Raw genomic sequence first — 24,644 nt, forward strand, 5'->3', positions numbered from 1 at the left:
CCTAAACAGTTAGGTGGCATAATTGTATTGTTCGACGATATCTACTTCTCGATATCCTTATAGAACAGGAGTTCTATCTGGGACTACTAATTCTTGTACTACTTTTTTTTTATCGCAATGGTACTTCTTACATTTTCGCGATGAAGAAATTGAAAGGAGTACAAAATATTATGACATAACAGGTGAAGCATTAGATGTACCTTTAAAGGTACCGAGGCTAAAAAAAGGTATGTGCAAATGTATTATATTCTCCATACTACCACCTTATAAAAGCATATTGATTTACGAAATAGGCATTTCTACAGAACCCTAATTTTGTCTGTCCCTGAACCCTAAACTGTCCATAATAGTATATATTTATCAAACGTTCAGTAAATTCTAAACTATGGTAGGTAAGTGTTTGCAATTGAATATTAGTTTATATTGCTATTTTCTGTCATATATTTCTGGTTATTTCTGTTTCCGGTGATTTTGTACACCCCATATATGCTACCTCAAGTTTGAATATTTTAATACTACCTATTTTCTGAGAAAGCAGACCTTTATATAAAAATTAACTAACTGATATTTTCATAAAAGTAATAATACAAAAATTCCATACTTATGTGGAGAACTTTAGACTCCCTGTATATTAAAAAATTAGTGAAATATTACGTAATCTAACCCGACATTTGTGTGAAAAATGTCTATTTGAAAATAAAACAGGGTTTAAAACAAGGTTTTTACCTCTGGTTTTTACGCGCCTTTGATATGCGTCAAATTAAGCACTTCTATCTCCGCCATATTGGAAAAGGTTGAATGGCTTTAAGTGGAGGGGGTGGTGGTTAAATACTGTCACTGTCATTGTCATATACTGTGAAATGACTGTGAATCTGTGGTCTGTGAATCTGTGAACAGATTCAAAAAATGTGCTTTTCCATTTAATAAAATAATTATTAAAATCAAAGTGTTTGATCCGGAAAGTATATAATGGATGATTTTGAAGATTTACCTGAAGATATAGGAGATATAGAGATTATTTATTCTGATGACGAGGATGAGTACAACGAGGATCTTGTAAACGGTCAACAACTTGGGGATGATCATATTGAAACTGAAGTAATCGATGTCTCTATTTCAACATTCTCAAAACATACAAAGTCTATTTTTACCAATGATGTTAGTAAAGATGAAATGTTAGCTGTTACAGGAGGTGAAGATGATGTCGCATATGTCTGGAATATTAAAACAGGAGAGGTAGTCTTTGAATGTACCGGTCATAAAGATTCCGTTACGGAAGTAGGCTTTAATCATAATGATCAATATGTTGCAACTGGAGATATGGCTGGACTTATTCAGGTAAATATATAAATAGCAAAGTGTTTTTGAGATGTTAATTGTTTTATAAAGCAGAAGTTTGAACTTGATTACGCTTGTTTGTTTATTTTATCTGTTATTTGCATTTTTTTGTTCTTTGTATTAAGCTCACATTGTTCGAGTCCCTTTTCATATAGCAACACACACACATTCACAAGATGTGAATCTTAGCATATGTACTACTGGTCTAAAACAAATTCACACTGGATGCAAGTAGTTCAGCACCAAGACTGTTGGTCGGTAAATGTTTGGGAAAAAATTCTAGGAAGGCATAATTGAACTTTTCTTTTTTAAAAAACTGAATGAAACTATTCATAATTTCTAAGAGAGGAATTGCCAATTTTGTTAAAGGAACCGTAATGCTGAAATGGCATTTGGTGCCTATTATAAACCTAACTTTAATTGTTCTGTTAGAGAAAAGGTAAAAAGTTGCAGTTTTCGCTAACTTTTTGCAAATTTTGTACTTTAAGTGTGCATAAAGAAGTATTAGTTATTTAAATTTTTTATTTTCTAGCTATCATCTTATTTTGATAACTGAAAGTTTAACCTTCCTCCACTACTTTATTTTATGAGATAGGGCAAAATATGTTAATCCAAAAACAAAAAAAAAATATATTCCATTGATTATAATAGCAATATTTAATATCTCTTCACATGCATATTTTTGATAAAAATCCCATGTTTTGTTTGGCCATCACAGATTCGCCTAGCGGTCATTTTTCGAACTTATAATAATAATTTCAAGCAATTTCTAATAACAATTTTCTCAGTTTATTGTCTATTTTTTATGGTTTGTTGAAGTTTGTAGTCAATCGTAGTTAATTGAATCTTTAAAAATATAGGCGATATTTATTGTCAAAAAAGTTACAAAAAATAAATGGTTTGATTTGGTTTAGAAACAGACAGTTGTAAATAGAAATCAAAAAAGTTGAAGAAATAAAGAAAATTCGACTTGATTTCCATCTTAAGTCGAATTTTTGAACATATTGAGAAAAATATTAGGTATATGAAAAAAAATCTAAATCAGCATAAATAATTTTTGATTGTAATTACAGATACCGTCTGATCTAGAAAAAAAATCGCCCAGTTGGCTTAGAAATGACGATCGATAACATTTCTTATACAGAGTGGCGCACCTCATTCGCCTTGGTTGATTATACGAAAAGGGAAAGATGTAGAAACAAAATTTTTTGTGGGTATATGTAGAGAGTCAATGTGCATAATTTAAAATCCTTTTCAAATGTACAGGTTGTGTCAGAACTAAGATCCATACCAAAGTTATATTTTTTCTTATGGAACACCTGGTATTTTATTTGATTTTTGTATTCTTGGGCATAAAATAAGGCATTCATTATAAGGGTTTAATATGTTTATATACTTTGGTTTTTGAGATATTTAAATATGCATGCTGTAATAAAGAAGTTTGTCAACGCCCTGTACATTACTTTTCAGAGTTAACCCTTGTGCCGACTTTGAAACCAAAGAAACAAACTTTGCTAAAAATTGTCTTGGTCTTTTTAAATATTTATTTTGCATAAAAACTTCGTTATTTCAAATACAACACTATTAGTTCAGTCATTGGGGATCAAAAAAGGGGCCCGCTTGGAAAAAAGCCTGGAAATTTTGCAACTTTGCAGGTTTATAGGGTTTGGGGTCCCTAACTAAAATCCATAAAATGCACATTTCCAGACTTGCCGCCGGCGCCTCCATCTTGCCAAGATGGCGCCCAAAATCGGTATTTTGTGAATATCCCGAAAACTATGCGTTTTTCGCGAAAATTTGAGGAGAGCAAAATTAAAGAGAATAAAATTTCCTATAAATAAGGTTTTATGAAAATTTTCGCTAAAGTCAACCGAAATTTTACACTTGCGTAAAATATGATATATTATGTATAGTCGATTTTCCGAAATCAAATGTCGATTAGGGTTCACTAAAACTAATTTTAGTTTAGTTTCTTCAATTTTGTCATAAAACAGTGGCGTATCATTAATTCGCTCATTAATTTATGAATAATTAATTGTCGTGTTGGGCAGCATTCATTGCGAACTTACCACCAGGATCAGCATTGGTCTGGTTGTACCAAAGATGCCGAAGAATGGGGTTGGAAGAAAATAAAAACAGGCATTACTCCAGTCACAATGTTGAAAGATCCAGCTCCAAAATCCCTGTTGGCATTTTTATCCTGTAAATGCAAAACCAACAACTATGGTAAAGCCTCGGATGCAGAAAAGCAGGATTAAAATGTTCAATGATTTGTGCATACTGCAATGGGAAATCCTGTGACAACGTCACTGAAGTGTCACTCGACGAATCCGATGAAGAGGAGTAGAAGTTGCCTGTAGATATCCCTCTGGCGGCTGAAGATGAAGAGTTGGACGTATTGAGAGATCACCCTGATGAGCCCAGCACAGCAGACACAATCGACTTTGGCATCAATGAACCAGAGCCGTCGGTCTTGTGCAGATAAGTTAAAGTTTTTAATTTATCTAGTGGAGTAGGCCTCCGGGGAGACCACATTAAAATAAACGCGCCATATACTTTACCTCTTGGGTGGTGTGGAAACAAGTACACATTTTCAATAATTAAAATTAATTATTCATAAATTAATGAGCGAATTAATGATACGCCACTGATTTATGACAAAATTGAAGAAACTAAAACTAGTTTTAGTGAACCCTAATCGACATTTGATTTCGGAAAATCGACTATACTATATAATATATCATATTTTACGCAAAATTGTAAAATTTCCAGGGATTTTGTGCCTAAACTTTAGGCACACTTATATACTTTTTTATATTTATATATACTTATTTATATTTTACTTTTATACATTTTTTTTTCGACTTTAGCGAAAATTTTCATAAAACCTTTTTTATAGGAAATTGTATTCTCTTTACACACATTTTCGCGAAAAACGCATAGTTTTCGAGATATTCACAAAATTCCAATTTTGGGCGCCATCTTGGCAAGATGGCGGCGCCGGCGGCAAGTCTGGAAATGTGCATTTTATGGATTTTAGTTAGGGACCCCAAAACCTATAAACCTGCAAAGTTGCAAAACTTCCGGACTTTTTTCCAAGCAAAAATCCCCAATGACTGAACTATATGTATTTTTTAAAATTAATCGAAGCAGATTTAAATGGTCTTTCAAACTATATCAGGGTTTCATATACCTATCTGGCTCAGATTTTGAATAAAAAGCGATTTTTCAATAAAATTGCAATCAAGATGGCTGGTGTCGCATGGCAATTTGCTAGTGACAGTTAGTAGATATTTTCAAAATCGACATTAGTTTCCATAAACCATGTTATAAATTAAAATAAAGTCCATATTTTTTTTAAATTTATAACAGTTTACTTTTGTTTAATTTACCTACAAGTAAGTATTTTATCAAGAAAAATAAAGAAGTAGTTCTTTGATTTATATTACGATAACTTGTAGATATATTGCATTTTCTATAAAAGAACCAATTAAGGCGAATTCATTTTCTTCACTTCCAACGACAGGTTTCTGTCTAATAGGTTTTTCATATACCACACTGTCAGCTCTGTAAAATGGGAAAAGTATTTTTTCAAAGGAACGCTTGTCAAAAAAAATCCCATTTGGATATCTTTGAGCATAAACCCTTCAGGCCAACAAGTAATTGTCCTCACAAAATAAAATCACTAGTAACATATCCATTTCTTCCGCCAGCAGATACTGCTTCATTTTTCTTGATAAAATAATAAATATTTATTTATTAATCTTATTGTAAGTAAATTAAATAAAAATAACCTGTTATAAATTTGAATAAAGTCCATAAACTAATGTCGATTTTGAAAACCTGCCATGGCAAAACTAGCCATCTTGATTACAATTTTATTGAAAAATCGCTTTTTATTCAAAATCTGAGCCAGATAGGTATAGCAAACTCTAATATATACACCCTGTACAGGGTGGGTCAAATTCGACGCTTTTAAATGGAAACATCCTTTTCTATAGGAAATAGACGCAAACTAATATCGGTGTCTGGAGCTCAATTTTTATCAAAAACATGATGGTGAAAACCGGACACCAATATCTGTTACCGTTTCGGAGTTACGGGGTGTTTTTCAAAAATGTGCATTTTTAATAAATCGCTGTAACTTTTTGCTATGGAAAATTTTGTATTTCTATGTAAACATTTCCAAAGCACCTTTTTACATAGAATTTAATGGTTTAAGTATACTTTTTTTAAAATTAATAATTTAAGAGTTATCAACAGAAAAATTGATTTTTTATTTGGGACACCCTCTATATTTTTAATTAACTGAAAAGAATTTAAAATTACCTTTCCAAAAATATAGCACACTTGATATTTTGTTATAATCCCCTTCGAAATACAGAATTTTTAAAAGTTCGCCACTTTTAACTAGTAGGCTGGACCCCTTATTGATGATATGCCCTTAATGGAACTCGAAAACATATTTTTCCAGCAAAACGACGCACCGCCTCTGAACACTGAAGTTATCAGCAAATTTTTGCAGCCAATTTCAAGAATAATTGAATAGCTAACCAAGATCCCAGCCGTTGGCCGTCGAGGCTGCCTGACTTAGTGCCCATGGATCTAATCCTATGGATATATTTGCGGAGGAATAAAGGTTCCTTATTCTTCCGTATAATCTAGACAAGAATTAGAAATACTTAGCAGTTATGAGAGGGTATCTTTCACCCCTACTGAATTCCGCGAGAAATGTTCAAAAACTACCCCGTCTACCGACAGAAGACGGTCGATATGTCGAAAACCTGTAGCAAAATCTCATGTCTTGGTTTGCTGTTTATTTTTATTGTTATTAGATATAGTTTAAATGTGTTGATGTTGGTTAAATATATTTTTAATTGTTATAAAATTCTGCATCTCTCATAGCAAATATCATTTTCGTTTTAATTGATGCTCACAGCTAGAATTTTTTTGCATTACAGCCGGTGCCGTTCAAAGCCTACTTATTTAAAGCAGGCGAATTTTTATATACTCTATATCTCGAAGAGGTATAGAGCAAAATATCAAGTGTGTTATATTTTTGGAAAGGTAATTTTAAATTCTTTTCAATAAACTAAAAATATACAGGGTGTCCCATATAAAAAATTTGTTGATAATTCTTAAGTTATTAATTTAAAAAAAATATAATTAAACCATTAAATCCTATGTAAAAAGGTGCTTTGGAAATGTTTTCATAAAAATACATTATCCATAGCAAAAAAGTTACAGCGATTTGTTAAAAATGCATATTTTTGAAAAACACCCCGTTTTCACCGTCATATTTTTGACAAAAATTGAGCTCCAGACAGCGATATTAGTTTTTGTCTATCTCCTATAGAAAAGGGTGTTTCCATTTAAAAGCGTCGAATTTGACGCACCCTGTACATTTCAAAATAATTTTAAATTATGCACATTCACTCTCTCCATATAACCATAAAATATTTTGTTTCTACATCTATCCGTTTTCTTACAATAAACCGAGGCGAATGAGGTGCGCCACCCTGTATAAGTTTACTTACAAAATAATAGCAATCTTCATTTCTACGTCACCTCTGACGTCGTTTTTTTTTGAAATTCACACCGTTTTAGAGGTGGGAATTCTAGTTCCTTGGGAGGAACTAGTTCCTTAGTTCTAGTTCCTCCAGAGGAATAGTTCCATAAACTAGGTCTTTAGTTCACAATAGTTCCCGACTAACATTGACATCCCCCTTGCTTGCTAATGCGTTTCGTTGTCAGTCAGAACTATTTACAGTATGATCTGTATAATTTTTATAATGTACGGAAATATAACGAGACGTGTAATTGTGTATGTTAAAAACATATAGCTAAGTTTTATAGCAGATAAAAAAAAATAAAAAACTATATCACAAATCAATTGGAGCAAATATTACAAAAATTTTACGAAAAATTGCATTTTTCCTCACTTCAAGCTTTTTGTTTTTGTCTAAAAATTCAGAATATCTACTTCGTTTTATAAGATATTTCTTAATTTTAGGGACCTAAAGTGAAACATTCCCATAAAATATTTAAAAAACAAACTAAAAATCAAAAACAGTATCCACGACAATTTTCTGTGGTAATTACGCCGCGCCGGCTGCGGCAATAAACAAGGCTGAATCCATCGTCGTCGCCTTGTATTATATCTCGGATCTGCCGACTGAATAGATTCCCGTGAACTAGTCTTTTAATAGTTCCTCTATGTACGGATCCGATAACATACGGCTCGCACTCCCCACGCCTGCCTAGCATCAATCACGGTGGCTGATCCATACGTAAACTAGTCTTTTATTTAGTTCCTCTAGTTCTTTTAGGTCCGGATCCGATAACATACGGCATAAGGCTGGCACTCCCCACTCCTGCTTAGCATCGATCGCGCTGGCCCGATCCGTTCGTACGTAAACTAGTCTTTTATTTAGTTTAGTTCCTCTAGGTCCTGATTCGATAACGTACGTCTGGCACTCCCCACTCCTGCCTGCCATCGGGCTACGCGCTGTAGCCGATCCGTCACCGTCGCATATTATTCTATATCGGACAGTCTCGATCCCGGAATAGGTCCTGAGGAACTAGTCCTTTGAGAAACCAGGAACTAGTTCCTTTCATTCCGGGGTCGGAATAGTTCATTGGAACTAGTTCGTTCACGAACTACACACCTCTACCCCGTTTAGCTCTTCCGACGATGGGGTATAGGCTCTGAAACCGGTAACGAGAGGGTGGTTGGTTTTCCCATAATGGCAAATGAGCATAACTTTTCGTTATTTTCAGTTTTTCATGATTCTTGAAGGCTAAAGATGTTACAAAACAGCTGTTATACCGGATGCGTCTCAAAAGTGGCTCACCCCTATAACTTTTTTATTTTTTTAGTTAAAAGGACGAGATTTGGTATGTTAGTATATGACATACCTAAATTAGGACTGATTGACTTATTCAATTGTTTTCGGTCACTTCCGGTTTCACCGGAAATGACTACAACTTTTGTTTTTAAATGGCACCCCCGGTATTTTTTTAATTTATTCGAGAGAAAATGACACTCAGAATAGAATGACATATCATATGTCAACTTTTGACATTTTCGCATATGTTTTATTTGAAATTATAACTTGCGGTACGTAACGAAAATTTGACTCGAAATACCAAGTGTGTGGCATCAAATTATTCGTAAAAAAATTCTTTTTTCAAATATGCCAATGAGCCACCCTCGTTCCATTTGAAAAATTTAAGATATGATTAAAAATACGATTTGAGCATTTTCTAACTGGCCAGGACAAGACACTAAAAACATTAGACGATCAAATCTATTTTTCCAAGGCTCCCCGATGAAGAATTAGTGTTTTTAACATAGCCATGACCCTCTAGATTGAATTTTAAAATACAATTTTTTATTAAGCGAGAATGTCGAAAGTTGACATATGATATGTGATTCTATTCAGAATGTCATTTTCTATCGAATAAAGTAGAAAAATTCCGAGGGTGCTATTTAAAAATAAAAAGTTGTAGTCATTTCCGGTGAAACAGAGAGTAACCAAAAACAATTGAATACCCCAATCAATTTTAAGTTATGTCATATACTGACATACCAATTTTCGTTTTTTTATCTGAAAAAATAAAAAAGTTATAGGGGGTGAGCCACTTTTGAGACGCATCCGGCATGACAAGAAATATTTTTATTTTAAATATTACATATTGATACTGCAAGAACCTTTCACTTTTTATTTATAATATTTTTTATTACAGGTTTGGTCTATTCAAGAAAAAAAGCTAATATGGTGTTATGAAGGTGATGATATGGAATGGCTTTCTTGGCATCCTGCAGCGAATGTCTTGATTTGCGGTTGTCAGACTGGCGATATATTTGTGTGGCAAATACCATCTGGTAACTGTAAAGTATTGCCATCGCCGACTAATGTTTCTTGTACTTGTGGCATAGTTCTGCCAAACGGCAAACAGCTCTTAGCTGGGTACGACGATGGACAAATTCGATTATGGGATATTAAAGATTCAGCAACAATATGGATGAATATTGATAGTAGTTCAGTAAACACTTTGGATATTAATTCAGATGGAACATTAGCAATAGTCACTCCTGGGGCTCAACTAATTAAAATGGCCGATGGTAAAACTATAGCTAGCGTTTTAATTGAGCATGAGAGTGAAATCGAATCAGCTATTTTTGATAATGATCTTGGAGTTGTTATAACTGGTGCTTTGTCTGGACAGCTGTGTGTATGGCAACTTGGTAGGATTACTTTAAGACACCAAGCAAAAATTGAGGCATCTGTGACTTTAATGAAGAGAGGTAGTAACAATAAAATATTTATTGGGGCCAACGATGGTTGTGTGTATGTATGTGATATAAAAGGTGGAACTTTAAAAGAAGTATTAACTGGTCATAAATCTGAGATTTTAAGTATATCTGTATATTCTAACGGTGAAAGAATTTTGACGACATCAGATGATGGAACGGCAAAAATATTTGAAGTAAAAAGCTAGCACTTTTATTTCTGTAATTTAAAAGTTTTTTTTTAAGTCTCAAAAAAGTATCTAAATACAATACAATTTTAATGATGCTACTATGCATCTCTATTATGAAACAATAGACTTGTTTCTTTCTTATACCGCATGTTTCAATAAATTTAATTTCAATAAGTTTTTCAGCATGTTAATAATTTTTAACCAACTGTAACGTGTCTGAGGAAATTTCTTTGATTTTATTTTAGCAATAAGTGTTATAGATGCATTTATTTTTGTTATAATTAAATAAAACCCATTTATGTTGATGCAATAACTTACTTAAAGGTTGCATAAGGTTTTCAAGCACAGATAGTGTGATTTTTCAGTAAGTAAATAGGTTGTTGTTAATCTTCAGTTGTAAAAAATATCACTCTAATAATGAATAAATACAAAGTGATTTAAAATTTGGTTGGTTTATAACGGAAGGTGTATTTTTTTGTCTACCTTCAGCAATTTGATTACACGACCTGAAAGTACTGTATCGTTGTTGAAAGTATTGTATCGTAAAATTTTTATAATCAAGCATACTTTGACATGTTTGAATTGTAATTTTTCATATGATATTTTTTTGTCATCGTCTAAAGCAGCGGTCGCCAACCTCTTCAATGTGTTGAGCTACTATGTTAATTTTGGAATAAACAGTGAGCTACCCACACGGAAGCCACGTAACGCAACGTAAATGAAATAATCCAGAGTTAATTTATCATTATATGTATTTATTTTACTATTTAACTGGTAATACATAATACATGTCATAGGTACTAATAATAAACTAATAACAAAACACTAATATTACTAGTACGTACTTGTTCATAGCTACATTCCTACCTACCAAACGAAGGTGTTTGAAAAATAAACACAAACTTTTATCCAGCCACAACGGCATGTCACGTAAGATTTAAAAATTGTTATTAATATCAACAAAAAAGTAACGCACTATCATAAACATAAACATTGAGAAATAAAAAAGCACGTTCAATGGGAAGGCTGACACTCAGACTCATCGATAATTTTTTTAATGTTTGCAGTATAATTTGATACAGCCATTCGAATACAATTATCCAAATGTTCATCTGTAAGTCGATTGCGATATTTGTTCTTAATAAACTTCATATTGGAAAAAGAAGATTCACACAAATAGGTTGAACTGAATAATGCTTTCACTTTCAAGGCAACACGGCATAGAACTGAATATTTGTCTTTGCTTACAATAGACCAGATACATTTGGTACTTGAGACTAACGATTTTAAGGCTAAATCATTTTGAAACTCAATTACTTCCATTTCTGTTGCAGCGATGTCTTCGCCAAAGTTCTGCATAACACAAGTTGCAAACTGTTGGATATCAATTTCCATAAAGGGTGAACCAACAAACTGCGCTACTAAAGCCATTTCGTCGAAGTCCTTAAAACGATTTTTGAAGTTATTCTTCAAGGTAGAAACTATTTCTACATGATATTTGCTGTCATAGGGTTCTAATGGATTTTGAGATATCTTTTCTGAAAGAATAGGAAAATGCTTGGCATCGCTGTTAATTAGGTTTTGTTCCCAAAACTCCAGCTTTCTGATAAATGCTTTTATATCAGAAATCATTTCCGCTAGTTCTTTGTCTCTCCCCTGAAGCTGCAAATTAAGTTCGTTTAATTTCTCTGTAATGTCCACGAGAAAACCAAAATCCCGAAGCCAGATTGAATTTTCTAGTTCCGGAATCGGTTCATCGCGTTGTTTGAAAAATTGAACTATGCCAGATAGGACATCATTAAAACGTTTCAGCACTCGTCCTCTACTTAGCCATCGGACTCCAGAGTGAAGGAGTAGGTCCCCGTATTGACAGTCGACTTCATCGGCCAAAGTTTTGAATAATCTTCTTTGTAATGCTTGAGCTCTAATCTTGTTCACAATTTTTACCACCAGTTTCATAACGTTGTTTAGTTTCAGAAAATTTCCACATAATGCTTGCTGATGGATAATGCAGTGGTAAGAGAGAAATTGCGGAAAAGTTTCATCTTTACGACATAACGCCACCAGACCCTTATCACAACCCACCATAGCTGGAGCGCCATCGGTTGTCAAGCCTACCATTTTCGATATTGGAATTTTCTCGGAAGAAATAATATTTTTTAAATGAGAAAACAACTCCTGTCCAGTAGTGTATCCTTTCAGTGGAATAAACTTCAAAAGATCTTCTTTAATCGTAAAATCACTAAAAACCATCCTGACGAACACGGCCATCTGGGCAGTCTCAACCACATCTGTTGATTCATCCAGTTGAAGTGAAAAATAAACACAGTTATCTAAGTCAGTTCTTAACTGTAAAAAAATATCATTGCTCATTACTTCTACACGTCTCATCACTGTATTAGCAGAAAGTTGCATAGATTTTATAGCTGAAAGTATCTCGTCTTTATTTCTAAAGTTGGCAAATAACGAATCAGCAGCTTCTAAAAACGCCTGTTTTATCATTTCCCCGTCTTCATAAGGTTTCTTTTTTTGTGCAATTATCTGGGACACACGGTACGATGCTTCAGTTGCAGCCTTATTTTTGTCGACTGTTCTTAAAAATATTGATTGTTGTCCGATTAACTGATTTTTTAACTGTTTCAGTTTCTCCTTTCTGGCGACAGAATGTAGTGGGAATGATTTTTCAAAATTAGAATGTACAGTTGTATGATGTCTCTCAATATTTCCTTTTTTAGCAACGGAGACCGAAGTATTACATAACAAACACACATTTTTACCTTTAACTTCTGTAAAAAAGTACTGTTCTTCCCATTCCGAATGAAAGTGGTATGTCTTTACCTTCTTACTACTGCTTGCCATAATATTCTTTTTTGTTGTTCTCTACTAACCCAACCGCTGGACGTTGGTTATGCGTTCAGGTTCAGTTTTAAACTAAGCGCAATGTCGCCGCACCGTGCGTATTTATACCGTTCAAAGCAATCCAGACCGTTCTCTCTCGAACACTAACGCGCTGGTCCGGCCGGTCGGTTCTAGCCGCTTCTAGCTTGATGGCGTCAGCGGCATCGCTCACCGCAACGTTGCCGCTGTTTATGTTTAATATTATGACAATTACATTTTTTTGTGGAATTTTCGGAAGCTTCTCTGATTTTTGCAGTTTGTGTTTTTAAAATTGTGAGAGCTACCAGAATTGCATCCGCGAGCTACCGGTAGCTCGCGATCGACAGGTTGGCGACCGCTGGTCTAAAGCATGACTGAGTATAAAACTTTTTGAAAATATTGTTGATGAAAACGTTTTATCATGAAGGGTGCTTTATTACTTATACTTACTACAACCTAACCTAAATCTTGAATGTGATATTTATGAAAGTGTTTGGATATTTCATTCGACGAAAAAAATACTTGAAATTAAACTTTAATAATTATGCCCTCTGGCAGAAACCAGCTATTTTTCAAGGTTTCAAGATTTTTAAAATCCATACCCACAGTAAAAGAAACTCTAGCTGCATTTTGGTTTGTAGGTTGCGAGAGAGAGAATAAAAACAAAACCATAAAAATTCTCTTGCATCATTATAATTTTTGTGATACTGCGCTGTTTTTATTCCAACGTTTTATATACGTATCCAGGCTTTTTTTGCAGACAGATGACCTATTTTGTATCATTCCTGTACATTTTTACTGATCTTAAATATGTTGGTGATGTTAGGTTTGTTATATATGTTCTCCATAGGTATTTATGATTTTTTTTGTTAGAATTTTCAAATTAATATTTGTTTGGTTTTTATTTGGACCTGAATTTTTCTACTTTGTTAAACTTGTTTAAAATGTTGCAGTAATAAGGTAAAAATTGAAGACTAAATATTCAAAGTTTTGAGAAATATAGGGTTTCGTTTGGTGTCTTTTTAAGAAGACTATGTAAAAATACAAACAAATTTGTTACAATGTTACATGTTGAAATTATTTATAAATAAGTATTGCAATTATTTATCAACAAACTTGTACTTGTGTTACAATGTAATATTTTCGTTTCCATAACGATTTTGCTATTTTACTTATATTTTTATGCAGGTTAGATTAAATTTGTCAAAAAGTGTCAAAACGTCCGTTATCGTATGAACGGGTCCGTTGACGGGCTGAAGTAAAATATTTACGGATGAAAAGTGGCGCGAAAACGCTATGACCAATCAGAGCACCGTGGGACCATCGTATCAACGTATAACGGATGCATGAAAATCAAGCTTTAAGCTTGATTTTCATGCATCCGTTGTCCGACGATACGTTGATACGATATTAATTTTATTGCTAGAATTTAAAGACTTTGATTGGTTAGAAAATAACGCAGTTTTTAAATTTATTGCATTTTCATGCCTCCGTTTATCGGATATACGTTGGTGTTATTTTATATTTTCGTTTCCATAACGATTTTGTTATTTTACTTATATTTTTATTAAGGTTAGATTAAATTTGTCAAAAAAGTGTCAAAACGTCCGTTATCGTATGAACGGATCCGTTGACAGGCTGAAGTAAAATATTTACGGATGAAAAGTGGCGCGAAAACGCTATTACCAATCAGAGCACCGTCGGACCATCGTATCAACTTATAACGGATGCATGAAAATCAAGTTTATACGTTGATACGTTGGTCCGACGGTGCTCTGATTGGTCATAGTGTTTGTGAGACATGAAAATGCAATAAATTTAAAAACTGCATTATTTTCTAACCAATCAGTCTTTAAATTCTACCAATAAAATTAATATCGTATCAACGTATCGTCGGACAACGGATGCATGAAATTCAAGCTTTCTCATGTAAGAGCTGTATGGTTTATGTAAGAGCTGTATGGTTTAGCGATCGCGATTTGTTGTAATTGGCAATCGTAATGACTTTATGTAGGAAAGATATCAATTCATTGAACAGATTTCATCGGTCCTCCCCTATATAAAAAGCAAACATTTCATATGTCCCCTAATTTTTCCCACCAACTCCATCTTTCTATCCAACTTAGGCAGTTGTTCCAATTCAGGTTATGTTCACTGTATGAAGTTCTAGTCTGTTACGTTGAATATTTCTTCTCCAGGTACAATCAGGTAGTGGTAGGCAAAATATCATTACCTGGTTACCTCATTTGAGATCAATGTCAGTAAACTGATTACTTATAAAAACTCGTTAACATGTAACGCAAAAATTCCTTGTCTTATTTTTTCGACAATGTTGAATCAGTGTCGCTAGAAATGTCATTAATGCGAAGTGAGATGGTATCTGCTGATTAAGCACTTTTGGGTAATCTTGAAAACTTATTTGTAGACAGATATAATTAACACACATTTCAGTGAGACGATATTTCTTGGTTTTAACTAGTAGCGGTCATGTAGCTTGTTTTTTGCGCTTGGATCATATTTTAAAAGACGAATTCATATTTTCACTTGTTTCTTAGATTGGTCTTTTAATCACTGAAAAAATGCTTTGACTTTTTGGGCTACTGATTGGCGTTCAAATCTATGTTTTGCTTTAACTTTATATAGGTGCCGCTGAAATACTTGGTATTCATAGGACGATATAATACTTCCGTCCTGTAGATTGACGGAGAGGAAACACATGCTTCGTGGATTGGTGTAACCATATACAAGAAAGAAACCAATAAAACAACGTTCAAACGTAAATTTAATCTTGAAAGCGGATGCATTTTTGGTTTACGAAGGTTAGAGATTATTTCTGCAGATTTTAAATTTTCTTGTGTACTATTAACCTCTAATGGCTCTTCGTTGGACCATGCATGTGCCAATAGAGTTGGTCAGTGCTTATGGCCAACGTGTAGAGGGGACAATAGTCGCAAACAAGACCAATAGATCTTGTTTGCAGCATTGGCTGAGTTGGCCCAAGCATTGGTGACCGATCCATCTGTTGTCGGTTTTTTCAAGACACATCAAAGGGAGTTAGTCTGGGCTCTGGCATATGCGTCCACACGTTGGCTACTCTGGTCAGTGATATTTTGCTGTGTATATATTTACTAACGTCTAGTGAGTTGCAAAGTCACTGTTAATCCCGACCAATCAATATACAGGGATACTGTTTTTGTCTTGTTGCTCACTATCGATCGATACAGCAGCTGAATGAAACATTTCTTTATTTTCTGTTTCAATGTATAGTCAGCATCTAGCACCTCTATTTCTATTTTATTTTAACAACTATGGTGATGGTGTACACTTTTTCATATTTTAATAAAATTAGTTTCCTGATGATGAGATCTGATCAACTAGACTACAATTAATGTCTTTTCTTTTCTCCCTTGCTGGTATTTATCGTACAACATGGCCGAAAAAAGGTTCAGCGATGGCTTTCAAATGAAGATCGCTGTCATTTTTTATGTAAAATTATATAGGGAATGCTATCGATCGACATGTTCAAGCCAATTTGACACCCTTTTTTTCGAGCATATGGTATTTATTATAGCAAAATTATGAATCTGAAGTCTTGTTTATGGTTCTTGGTGTGATTTTTTAAATGGGGATTTTAGCTCTAGATCTGCGATTACCATAAAAAAATATTCGTTATGATATACTTTAAATTTATGAATAAAATACTTGGTATTCATAGGATGACACCACTTCCTTCCTGCAGACCGAAGAAGGAAAAGATTATGTTTTGCAGGTTTATGAGAGATTATATATGCGGATTTTGGCTCCTTCAGACACATTGTGCTTTGTGGATTGATGTAGCCTTATAAAAGAATGAAATCAATAGACATTAATTTTAGTTTTTTTATTTGCTTCATTGGAACATTGCAGATACTGTACCACATGTAATAGTAGATACGTACTACTATTATGAAATAAGAATAAAATTTAGATGTACTTATTCTACTTCGTTTATTTTTTAGGTTCATAATATTGTTAAAAAATAAAATTGATACTATTAGACTGAACTTAACATAAATTTAATCTTTAAAGAGGATGACTTTTTGGTTGTAGGTAGATTTGAGGATGGCTTCTGCACATTTTGAATTTTCTTGTGGACTACTGAACTCTAAAGTAGTATCCAAGCTTGAATCATTTCTAGATTTCAAGTGTCTTTTACTGCTTCTTTCTTCTTATTGGCGATATTGTATTCAAAGGCCGAAGAAGCTGTCTGTTAATCTTAACTGGTGGTTATCCACTTTAATTGTATAATCTCTTAACTGTTGATCTCATCAACTACACTCACATACTTCTTTTTTCTTTTGGCAAAATGAGTTTCCATGTAGGAAGCTTTGGTGAAATTTTTGTGGGCCTAGAATAATGCTGTCTAATTGATTTAGTTTTAATTTCTCAGTGACATTTTTAATGAATACTTCGTGTTTAATTTCTTTAATTTCTATATCTTCAAAGAATATTTTTATTTTTTCAATAGCTTGGTTGCTTCTTTTGGTTAGTGGTGGCATTCTTTTTCTTTACAACCTTTAAAGATACCTCGTCTTAAGTTTTGTAGCAAAGTATCTTTGTATATGACAGACGCGAGAATTTGATCCTACCGACTGCGCCAATTATATTTTAGGAAATCACAAGTCTTTAAAAAATAACTTTACTAAAATTACAAGATGTTAACAGTACGAGTGAAGACAATGGAATGTATTAAAGTTGGTGAGAAAAGAGTCTTCGACTTGATGCGGTTGTCAGTGGAAACTGCAAGGGCTGCATATTCTCAGGATGACCTGATTTATTTAGCAGGTGTGCAAGAATTACTGGGCGTCTTCTTCAAGATTACCGTTAGCATCAAGTTCTTGCACCAGTTTAAAATTGCCTACTATTTATTCCAGCTAAAATTCTTTGCATTATAATATTTAATGGTAGCAAATTGTACGAAGCAGGATTTGTTATTCCTGCCGTACAGACATACTAGGATAGTAATATCTAGTATTAGCTTGCAAAGCAAGCAGGTAGTACTACGTATACTACCTAATTTAATGGACTGCAATATCAAGGATACTGATTGGATATTTGAATTAAAAAATAAATGTAGAACAATAACAAATAATATTTAATCCAATAAAAATAATAAACACAATATCCTATTCCTTAATAGTGTACTGAATCCTTACACTCTCTCTCATTCATATTCTATGCTATCACAAAAATTCTGTACTATCTGTTACAAGAAATATAAATTTCTTAAAAATATAAAAAACTAAAACTGGGTGATATAAAAATTTGCATGTAAATGTTCCAAATCACTCTCATTTAATTGTCATTAAAACCCTGTCATAAATAAGTCTTCAAAATTTGTTACCTTACTTCTGCACTTGTGTTGGCGGTGAAAAGGCCCAGCTGACCACAGTATTATATCTAGGGATTAAATTATACTGGCGCTATAAACTTCTTTTGGCCGTCTAGACACACTTTGCAGCACTCACTATTCACTGTTCGGAAGCTTATAGTTGTGAAAAAAACTATATCTAGTTTAATACTAATAACAAATGCTGGTTTCGGAAGAAGTAGTCACCTAGCACTAAACTTCCGCATTTACTGGATAATTTAATTTTCCTGGCTTGGAAAAATTTAGTATTTATTTCTTGGTGCAGAAACGTAAAATAACTTGCGTATGAAGTGTAAAATAACTTTCGTGTTTTTTGTTGTTTCTTGGTGCAGAAACTTGTATATTTTAGGTCACTGGCGCGTGAAAACTAAACCGTAACAGAGTACGATTGCGGGTCTGGGCGATACTACCCTTCTCGTCAAGTGGTAGGCTTGGTCTTCGTATTTTTAGTAGTTTCTTGGTGCAGAAACTTTTATCTTTTTAATTCACTAGCGCATGAAAAAAACTAAACCGTAACAGGGTACGATCGCGGGTGTCGGCGGTACTACCCTTCTCGTCGAGGGACAGGCTTAGACTCTTTTATTTTTCCCCCCTAATGGTCAGTTGTCCCGGATGGTACGCGATGTACGTGACCATTTTGCAGCCACATTTTCTTCTTTGAATCATACTTTGTCGTGACTTTCTCTTCGTATTTTAGGGTGTCATTTGGATTTTTATTGACATACATTTTCGAAGCACTATATTTTTTATAGTTTGCTTTGTTTGCAACACAAATTATCTGGAGCATACATAGTTCCTGTCAGACTTAGTTTATTCTAACACTTTTCTAAAACACTAGGCAAAATACTTTCCCATGCCTTTATGTAAAATCAACACAGCATCCTTAGATTAATACCTTTCAAGCCTTGCACAATTGTTCATTGCGCAAAATGTGTGATACTCAACGCTTCCTAAAAAAATGTCTCATCAGTGGCTGAATGAGTGCTGTACAGTTTAAAGAATGAAACATTGATCATGACTAGGAGCATTATATAAGCCATTTATTTTGTTGTAACCTAAAACAAATAATTTAACAAAAAAATAATCTAAACCACCTATGGGTTACCTTATCAAGTGCTTCATTCAAGAGACCTAATACTGCATCGTTTGTAACAGGATGAATGGCAGTAATCTTGGTATCATTATAGGACTTGCATTCTGCCCATACCATCTCTATGAGATTGTACCAACAATGGCATGGCGGAACTGGCGGAAGTCCACGCTGCAGGGCTAATTGCGTCCAGTCTGTGAAATTAATGCAACCGCAGAATAGTGTTATAGTTTCTAATCAACCACATCGCAGGTTAATTTGCCCTTTTTAATGTTTTAGTACCTTGATAGGACTTCTCTGTTTTAAGAGTATCTAGATATTCCGATAGAAATGCTCCAGCATTTGCAGTATTTTTTTATGTTGAATTAAATCTGCTGCAACATGAATATGCTTGCAAATAGTATATTAGAAAATTTGGTCTAGTGCTACTGTAAAGATACGTATGTTACACTGTGAACGTATTAGGTTGCACCAATTTTCAACTTCATTTTTAGAAACTATATAATTACTGTCTAACTCTGAACAGCAGATGCTTCATTCTTACACTAATCATTTGCGCTCTTTGTTAATAATTCATGAAATTCTTCTTTAGAGTTTGTTGTCTGTAATATTTTTAGTCGCTGATAGACTAAAGTTTTGTAAATAAATAAATAAATAAATAAATAAATAAATAAATGCCTTTATTGTCAAAAAATTTTTCAATTTGTGGACAAAGGTAAACTAACAAACAAAGTAAAAAAAAAACAAGGTACACAAACAAACAAACAAAAGATAATACAAAACATTATACAAATAATATTGTCAGTCTTATTAAAATAAACATATATAAATGTTTACAATGTCAAAGAACAAAAAAAATTAAAATAATATTCAAAAATATTTAGCCAGTTTATAGCAAAATATCAATGACCTCTAAATAAATTAATTTCGATGTCATTAGTAAATATAGCAATAGCAAACATTAAACCAGTGGTTTCAAGATCAAATTCGATTTTCAATTCAAATATAATTCATTTACGGCGTATTATTATTGTGTTCTTGTGTATTTAATTTATTTAAATTATATCACCACCTACAATCTACATGCCATGCAGAATATAGTTGTGATAACGCTTTACTCATTTCACGTTGGAAACATAAAATTTTATTAGACATGAGTAATATCTGACATAAAAACCTTTGGTTTTAAAATGCCAATATTATCTCTAATCTAACAGCATTTGAAACACTTATTTAATATTCGGTAGATACTTTATTCTCCCTGAGTTAAATAATTGTCCTCGTTTGAATCGGAATCATTTATGTCGATAATTATAGTTAGAAGATTTGAGGCACTAATCAGTCTATCCCTTTTGTGCGGTGCTGGTTCGAGGCGGTCGGCTAAAAGTACCATTTTTTTGCCGCTTGCGAATATACCAATTCATCAAGAGCAGTGGTCCTATTCACCACATTCATAAACTTTTTTTAATCTTAAAAAAAATAAACAGCTTTTTCTAAATGTTAGTTTATTTAAAACTCAAATACAGGTTCAGAAACTAAAAAAAAAATACGACAAAAACAAATATGGTAACATAAAAAAATACATTTTGAATGCATAACATGTTCTAAAAGTGTTTTTTTGTGTGGTATATTTCAAAACAGGAAACTACAAAAAGTGGTACATTACAAGTTGGACACATATATCTTGATTCGCGTCTTCTCTTATTTTTTGTGCAAACTACCAGCGTTTTGTAGTGGATCTCTTTTGAGCAGTGGATGGAATAAAATTTAAAAGTGCCTTTCAGTTAGACGTAGTTGAATACTCTCGTCCAAAACTCTTCGACCTACCGCTCGAGTAGAAACTGGTGTGTGATATTTCGCGATGATTTCTTTTATCAGCTTTATATGAAAATATATAATATTATTTTCTAGAGTAATATTAAAATAACTAGTTAAATATAATATAGGTAACAAACATATCTATGTAACAAGAGAAACAGACAAGAAAAACACATGTGCTAAATTATAAATCCAGTCTCCAAATTTCCCAATAGATGGCATTAAAGCACTATTCTGATACGAAGTACTAGAAAGTGATAGAGTCTGATGACACATTTTTTATTTATAGGATTGTAATTGTAGGATTATTTAAAAACGATGCGTGTTGTTATTGCTGTATTATTATTTCCAATAATATGAGTATTTGCACAGACACCAGATCATTTTTGCTAGGCCAACCATGCTCCAAACCAAACCAAACTTCCTGATTTTCCCTAGCAGCATCATGTAAAGCAGGTAAAATATGATTTTCTAGTAGTTCCAAATAATATTCTGCATTTAAATTTCGCCTTAGAAATAATGGCCCGATAATATTGTGTCCGAATATCCCTGCCCAAACATTTACTTTCTGTGGATATTGCGTCCTTGTTTCGACAAACCTGTGTTGGTTTTCTTTGTTCCAATATCGATAATTTTGAACATTGATTCATTATTTAAGGCAAACGTGCATTCGTCAGTGAAACATATGTTTTTAAAAATTCCCTATCCGTGTTTGCTCTTTCCATATCAAAACAAAACGCCTGCCGCCGTATTTCGTCCCCATCTCGTAGCTGTTGGTGCTTGTCATATTTGAAGGAATAGTATTTATGTCGTTTCAAAATTCGAAACGCTGTAGTGTGATCTATTCCTATTTCATCCTCAAGTTTCCTTGTGCTGATCTTTCCATCGTTCTCTTCCACGCACTATAAAACTTCCAAGTCGGTATCATTTCTTGCATCTTCTCTTTGTTCCTGCCTTGCTTCACATCTGCAGTTATTTATTAGGGTACCTTTGGTCTCAAATCTCTGGATATTCCTTGCGATTGTAGATTTTCCAGGTATCGGTCTATTCGGATACAGAGCAGCAAACATCCGACACCTTTTGATAACTATTTCCTTGATAATACCATTTAATCATCAATACTTTTTCTTCGGTAGGGTAATTCATGGCTAATATTTTCGATGTAGGCATGATGTAGGTATGATTTTTTAATAATAATAATAAAGCACTAAATAGATAAATTTCTGAAATGACAATTTCATTTGACAGTTATCTTTTACCTTGACTGGTGCTCATAAGTAAATATAGGGCCATAAGAAAGGAGAAATATTTACAAAGAAATCGGCGATAACTCGTAAACGGGCTAATCAAAAATATCTAAAGTTATTCTTTTGAATGTGGGTTTTAGTGTTCTTCAATAAACCTAAATAGAATTATTCTCTAAAATAATTAGGGAAGCCAATAATTGACCCCATTAAAATTTACATGGGATTTCCTATGTCCCGCTCGACGATGCAAAACAAATATTATATATGGTTACATATTTCTGCTATACTTTATATGTATATTTAAAAAAGTGAAGCTAAAAGAAATTAAATTAATTCACACTTCAACAATAATCGTGGTCTATAGCTTGATCATTAGAAATAAATTCACATTTTCCACGAATAAAATTGGCTTGGAAATTTTGGTCTTTTTCGATGTACGCTTTTTCTTTACGGAAAAGAACCTAAGTTGTTTTTCAATTTTCTTATTAGCTGGTTCTGCTTCAGATTTAGGTAGCTTGGTAAAATATATATTATTTGAAGTAGTGACCTCAATAAAACTATTTTCTTTTTTCAAGCAACTTGCAACATGTTTTAAGAGAGTTCTGTTTGGATTTTTTAACAGGTTATTCTGTAGTTTTAAGGTTTCAGAGGATATTATTTGCATTAATGTATCATTGCTTTAATAGGACTTCTCCCCTTTAAGAGTATTTATATATTCTGTTAGAGATGCTCCAGGATTTTCATTACTTTTATGTTGAAGCAAATTACTTTTTTTTTTAATTATTACCACATGAATATGCTTGCAAATAGTATGTTGTGTTAGAAAATCTGGGCAAGTGCAACTATAGGAATGAGTACATATGTCACACTGTGAGCATATTAGGCTGCAACAATTTTCAACTTCATTTTTACAAACTATATAATTACTGTGTAATTCTGAACAACTAGATACAGACCATTTATAGGTAGCACTATCATTTTCATCTATATCTCTAAATTCGCAATTACTTTTTACTGCAATATCATGTCTTGATTTAACTGTTCTTAAATGGATTGAATTTTTGCCTTTAATTTTCTTGATTACTCTTTCGAGTGCTTTATCTCTAATAAACAAATTTAAAGCATTTAAACATTTATCTAATCTTTTTACCTTTTTGCCGTCTAAATATATATGTTTTAATACTTTGTGCATATTTTCTAAACGCATATTAGTATTAATTCCACAATTTAAGCGATAGCAATATACCCATTACATATAATTTGATAAATAATTTCCTGCAAAATATTGTCCAAAATTAACAGTTGCTTCATTCTCACCTCAATCATTTACACTCTTTGTTAATAATTCATGAAATTCTTCTTTAGAGTTTGTTGTCTGTAATACTTTTAATGACTGATAGACTAAAGTTTTAAGTTCTAGTGAATTTACTTTACTTAAATTAGAACGCCACGCACGATCTACGTGCCATGCACAATATATTTGTGATGGTACTTCACCCATTTCTTGTTTCCATGCATTATAAAAGATATGTGTAATATCAGACAATTAAAACCTTTGGTTTTAAAATACCAATATTATCTCTAATATTTTTAAACAGCAATTAAATAACTAATGTATCTTTACACCCCACTCATCCACCACTAAAAGTGTTGTTAGTTCAAAATCGTAAGCATTCATTCCATGTGTACTGTCTATTGCAACTATGTTTTCCGCAAACACTTTCAATATGTCTTGCTGCACTGTGTTCATTATAATGATACAAAAACCCTCCTTTTTTAAAACACCTTCATTTTCAACTCCCTGTGGTTTAGAAAATATTATAGGATTGCTTTCCAGGTTCGAACATTCCTGAACAAACATATCTACACTAACAGCATCTAATAATAAATATGATTAGGTATTTTTATATAGGTAGGCTTTGGAAAATATATACAAACCTTCTGTATGTCTTACACCCTCATATATTTCAATATTGAATGTGATATAAATATAAATATGAATGAAATAAACATTTACGGAGTTAAATACTAAACACTATTTAATTAAAATAAGTACTAAAAAATGGACAAGTTTTCTCTGCAGCAAATGCGAAGAAAACTTAGCAGAAAAATTTTATAGTTTTAGTTTTCAAGGCAATAATATAGTCTATGAAGCCTTTACTGGCAAGTCAAAATAACTAAAAAGTCAATTTTTTGTTACCAGTTCCTAGTTCCAATTGTTTTTCTGGCAACACTTTTCACAACACGTCACTCACAATACCGATGAACACTCAGATGACAGTTACTAACTAAACAAGTAGGTACTTATACTTAATGTTGCTAACTAAATAAGGGAGAGAGCACAAATATTTCTCTGTATGCGGAGACAATGCGATAG

The 24,644-nt window shown here is 33.0% G+C and overlaps 2 protein-coding genes and 1 long non-coding RNA gene across 3 annotated transcripts; 1 reads left to right on the top strand and 2 right to left on the bottom strand.

The window, feature by feature from the left end:
* Positions 1-840: 840 nt before the first annotated feature.
* Positions 841-10,272, top strand: LOC115878119 (angio-associated migratory cell protein). Its single transcript, XM_030894489.1, has 2 exons — positions 841-1,338; positions 9,088-10,272. The coding sequence occupies exons 1-2, from the start codon at positions 970-972 to the stop codon at positions 9,841-9,843; spliced, it is 1,125 nt and encodes a 374-aa protein (XP_030750349.1). The 5' UTR covers positions 841-969; the 3' UTR covers positions 9,844-10,272.
* A 567-nt stretch (positions 10,273-10,839) lies between these two features.
* LOC115878050 (general transcription factor II-I repeat domain-containing protein 2-like) lies at positions 10,840-12,684 on the bottom strand. Its single transcript, XM_030894405.1, has one exon. It carries the CDS (start codon positions 12,682-12,684, stop codon positions 10,840-10,842), a length of 1,845 nt encoding a protein of 614 aa, XP_030750265.1.
* An 11,397-nt stretch (positions 12,685-24,081) lies between these two features.
* Positions 24,082-24,247, bottom strand: LOC115878069. Its single transcript, XR_004049461.1, has 2 exons — positions 24,206-24,247; positions 24,082-24,145 (listed from the first exon to the last, which is right to left on the bottom strand). It is a non-coding gene; the product is annotated as an uncharacterized LOC115878069 (long non-coding RNA).
* Positions 24,248-24,644: the final 397 nt, after the last annotated feature.

Source organism: Sitophilus oryzae, unplaced genomic scaffold, assembly GCF_002938485.1.
Source record: "Sitophilus oryzae breed Bouriz unplaced genomic scaffold, Soryzae_2.0 scaffold_1500_pilon_pilon, whole genome shotgun sequence".
NCBI classification, from domain to species: domain Eukaryota; kingdom Metazoa; phylum Arthropoda; class Insecta; order Coleoptera; family Curculionidae; genus Sitophilus; species Sitophilus oryzae.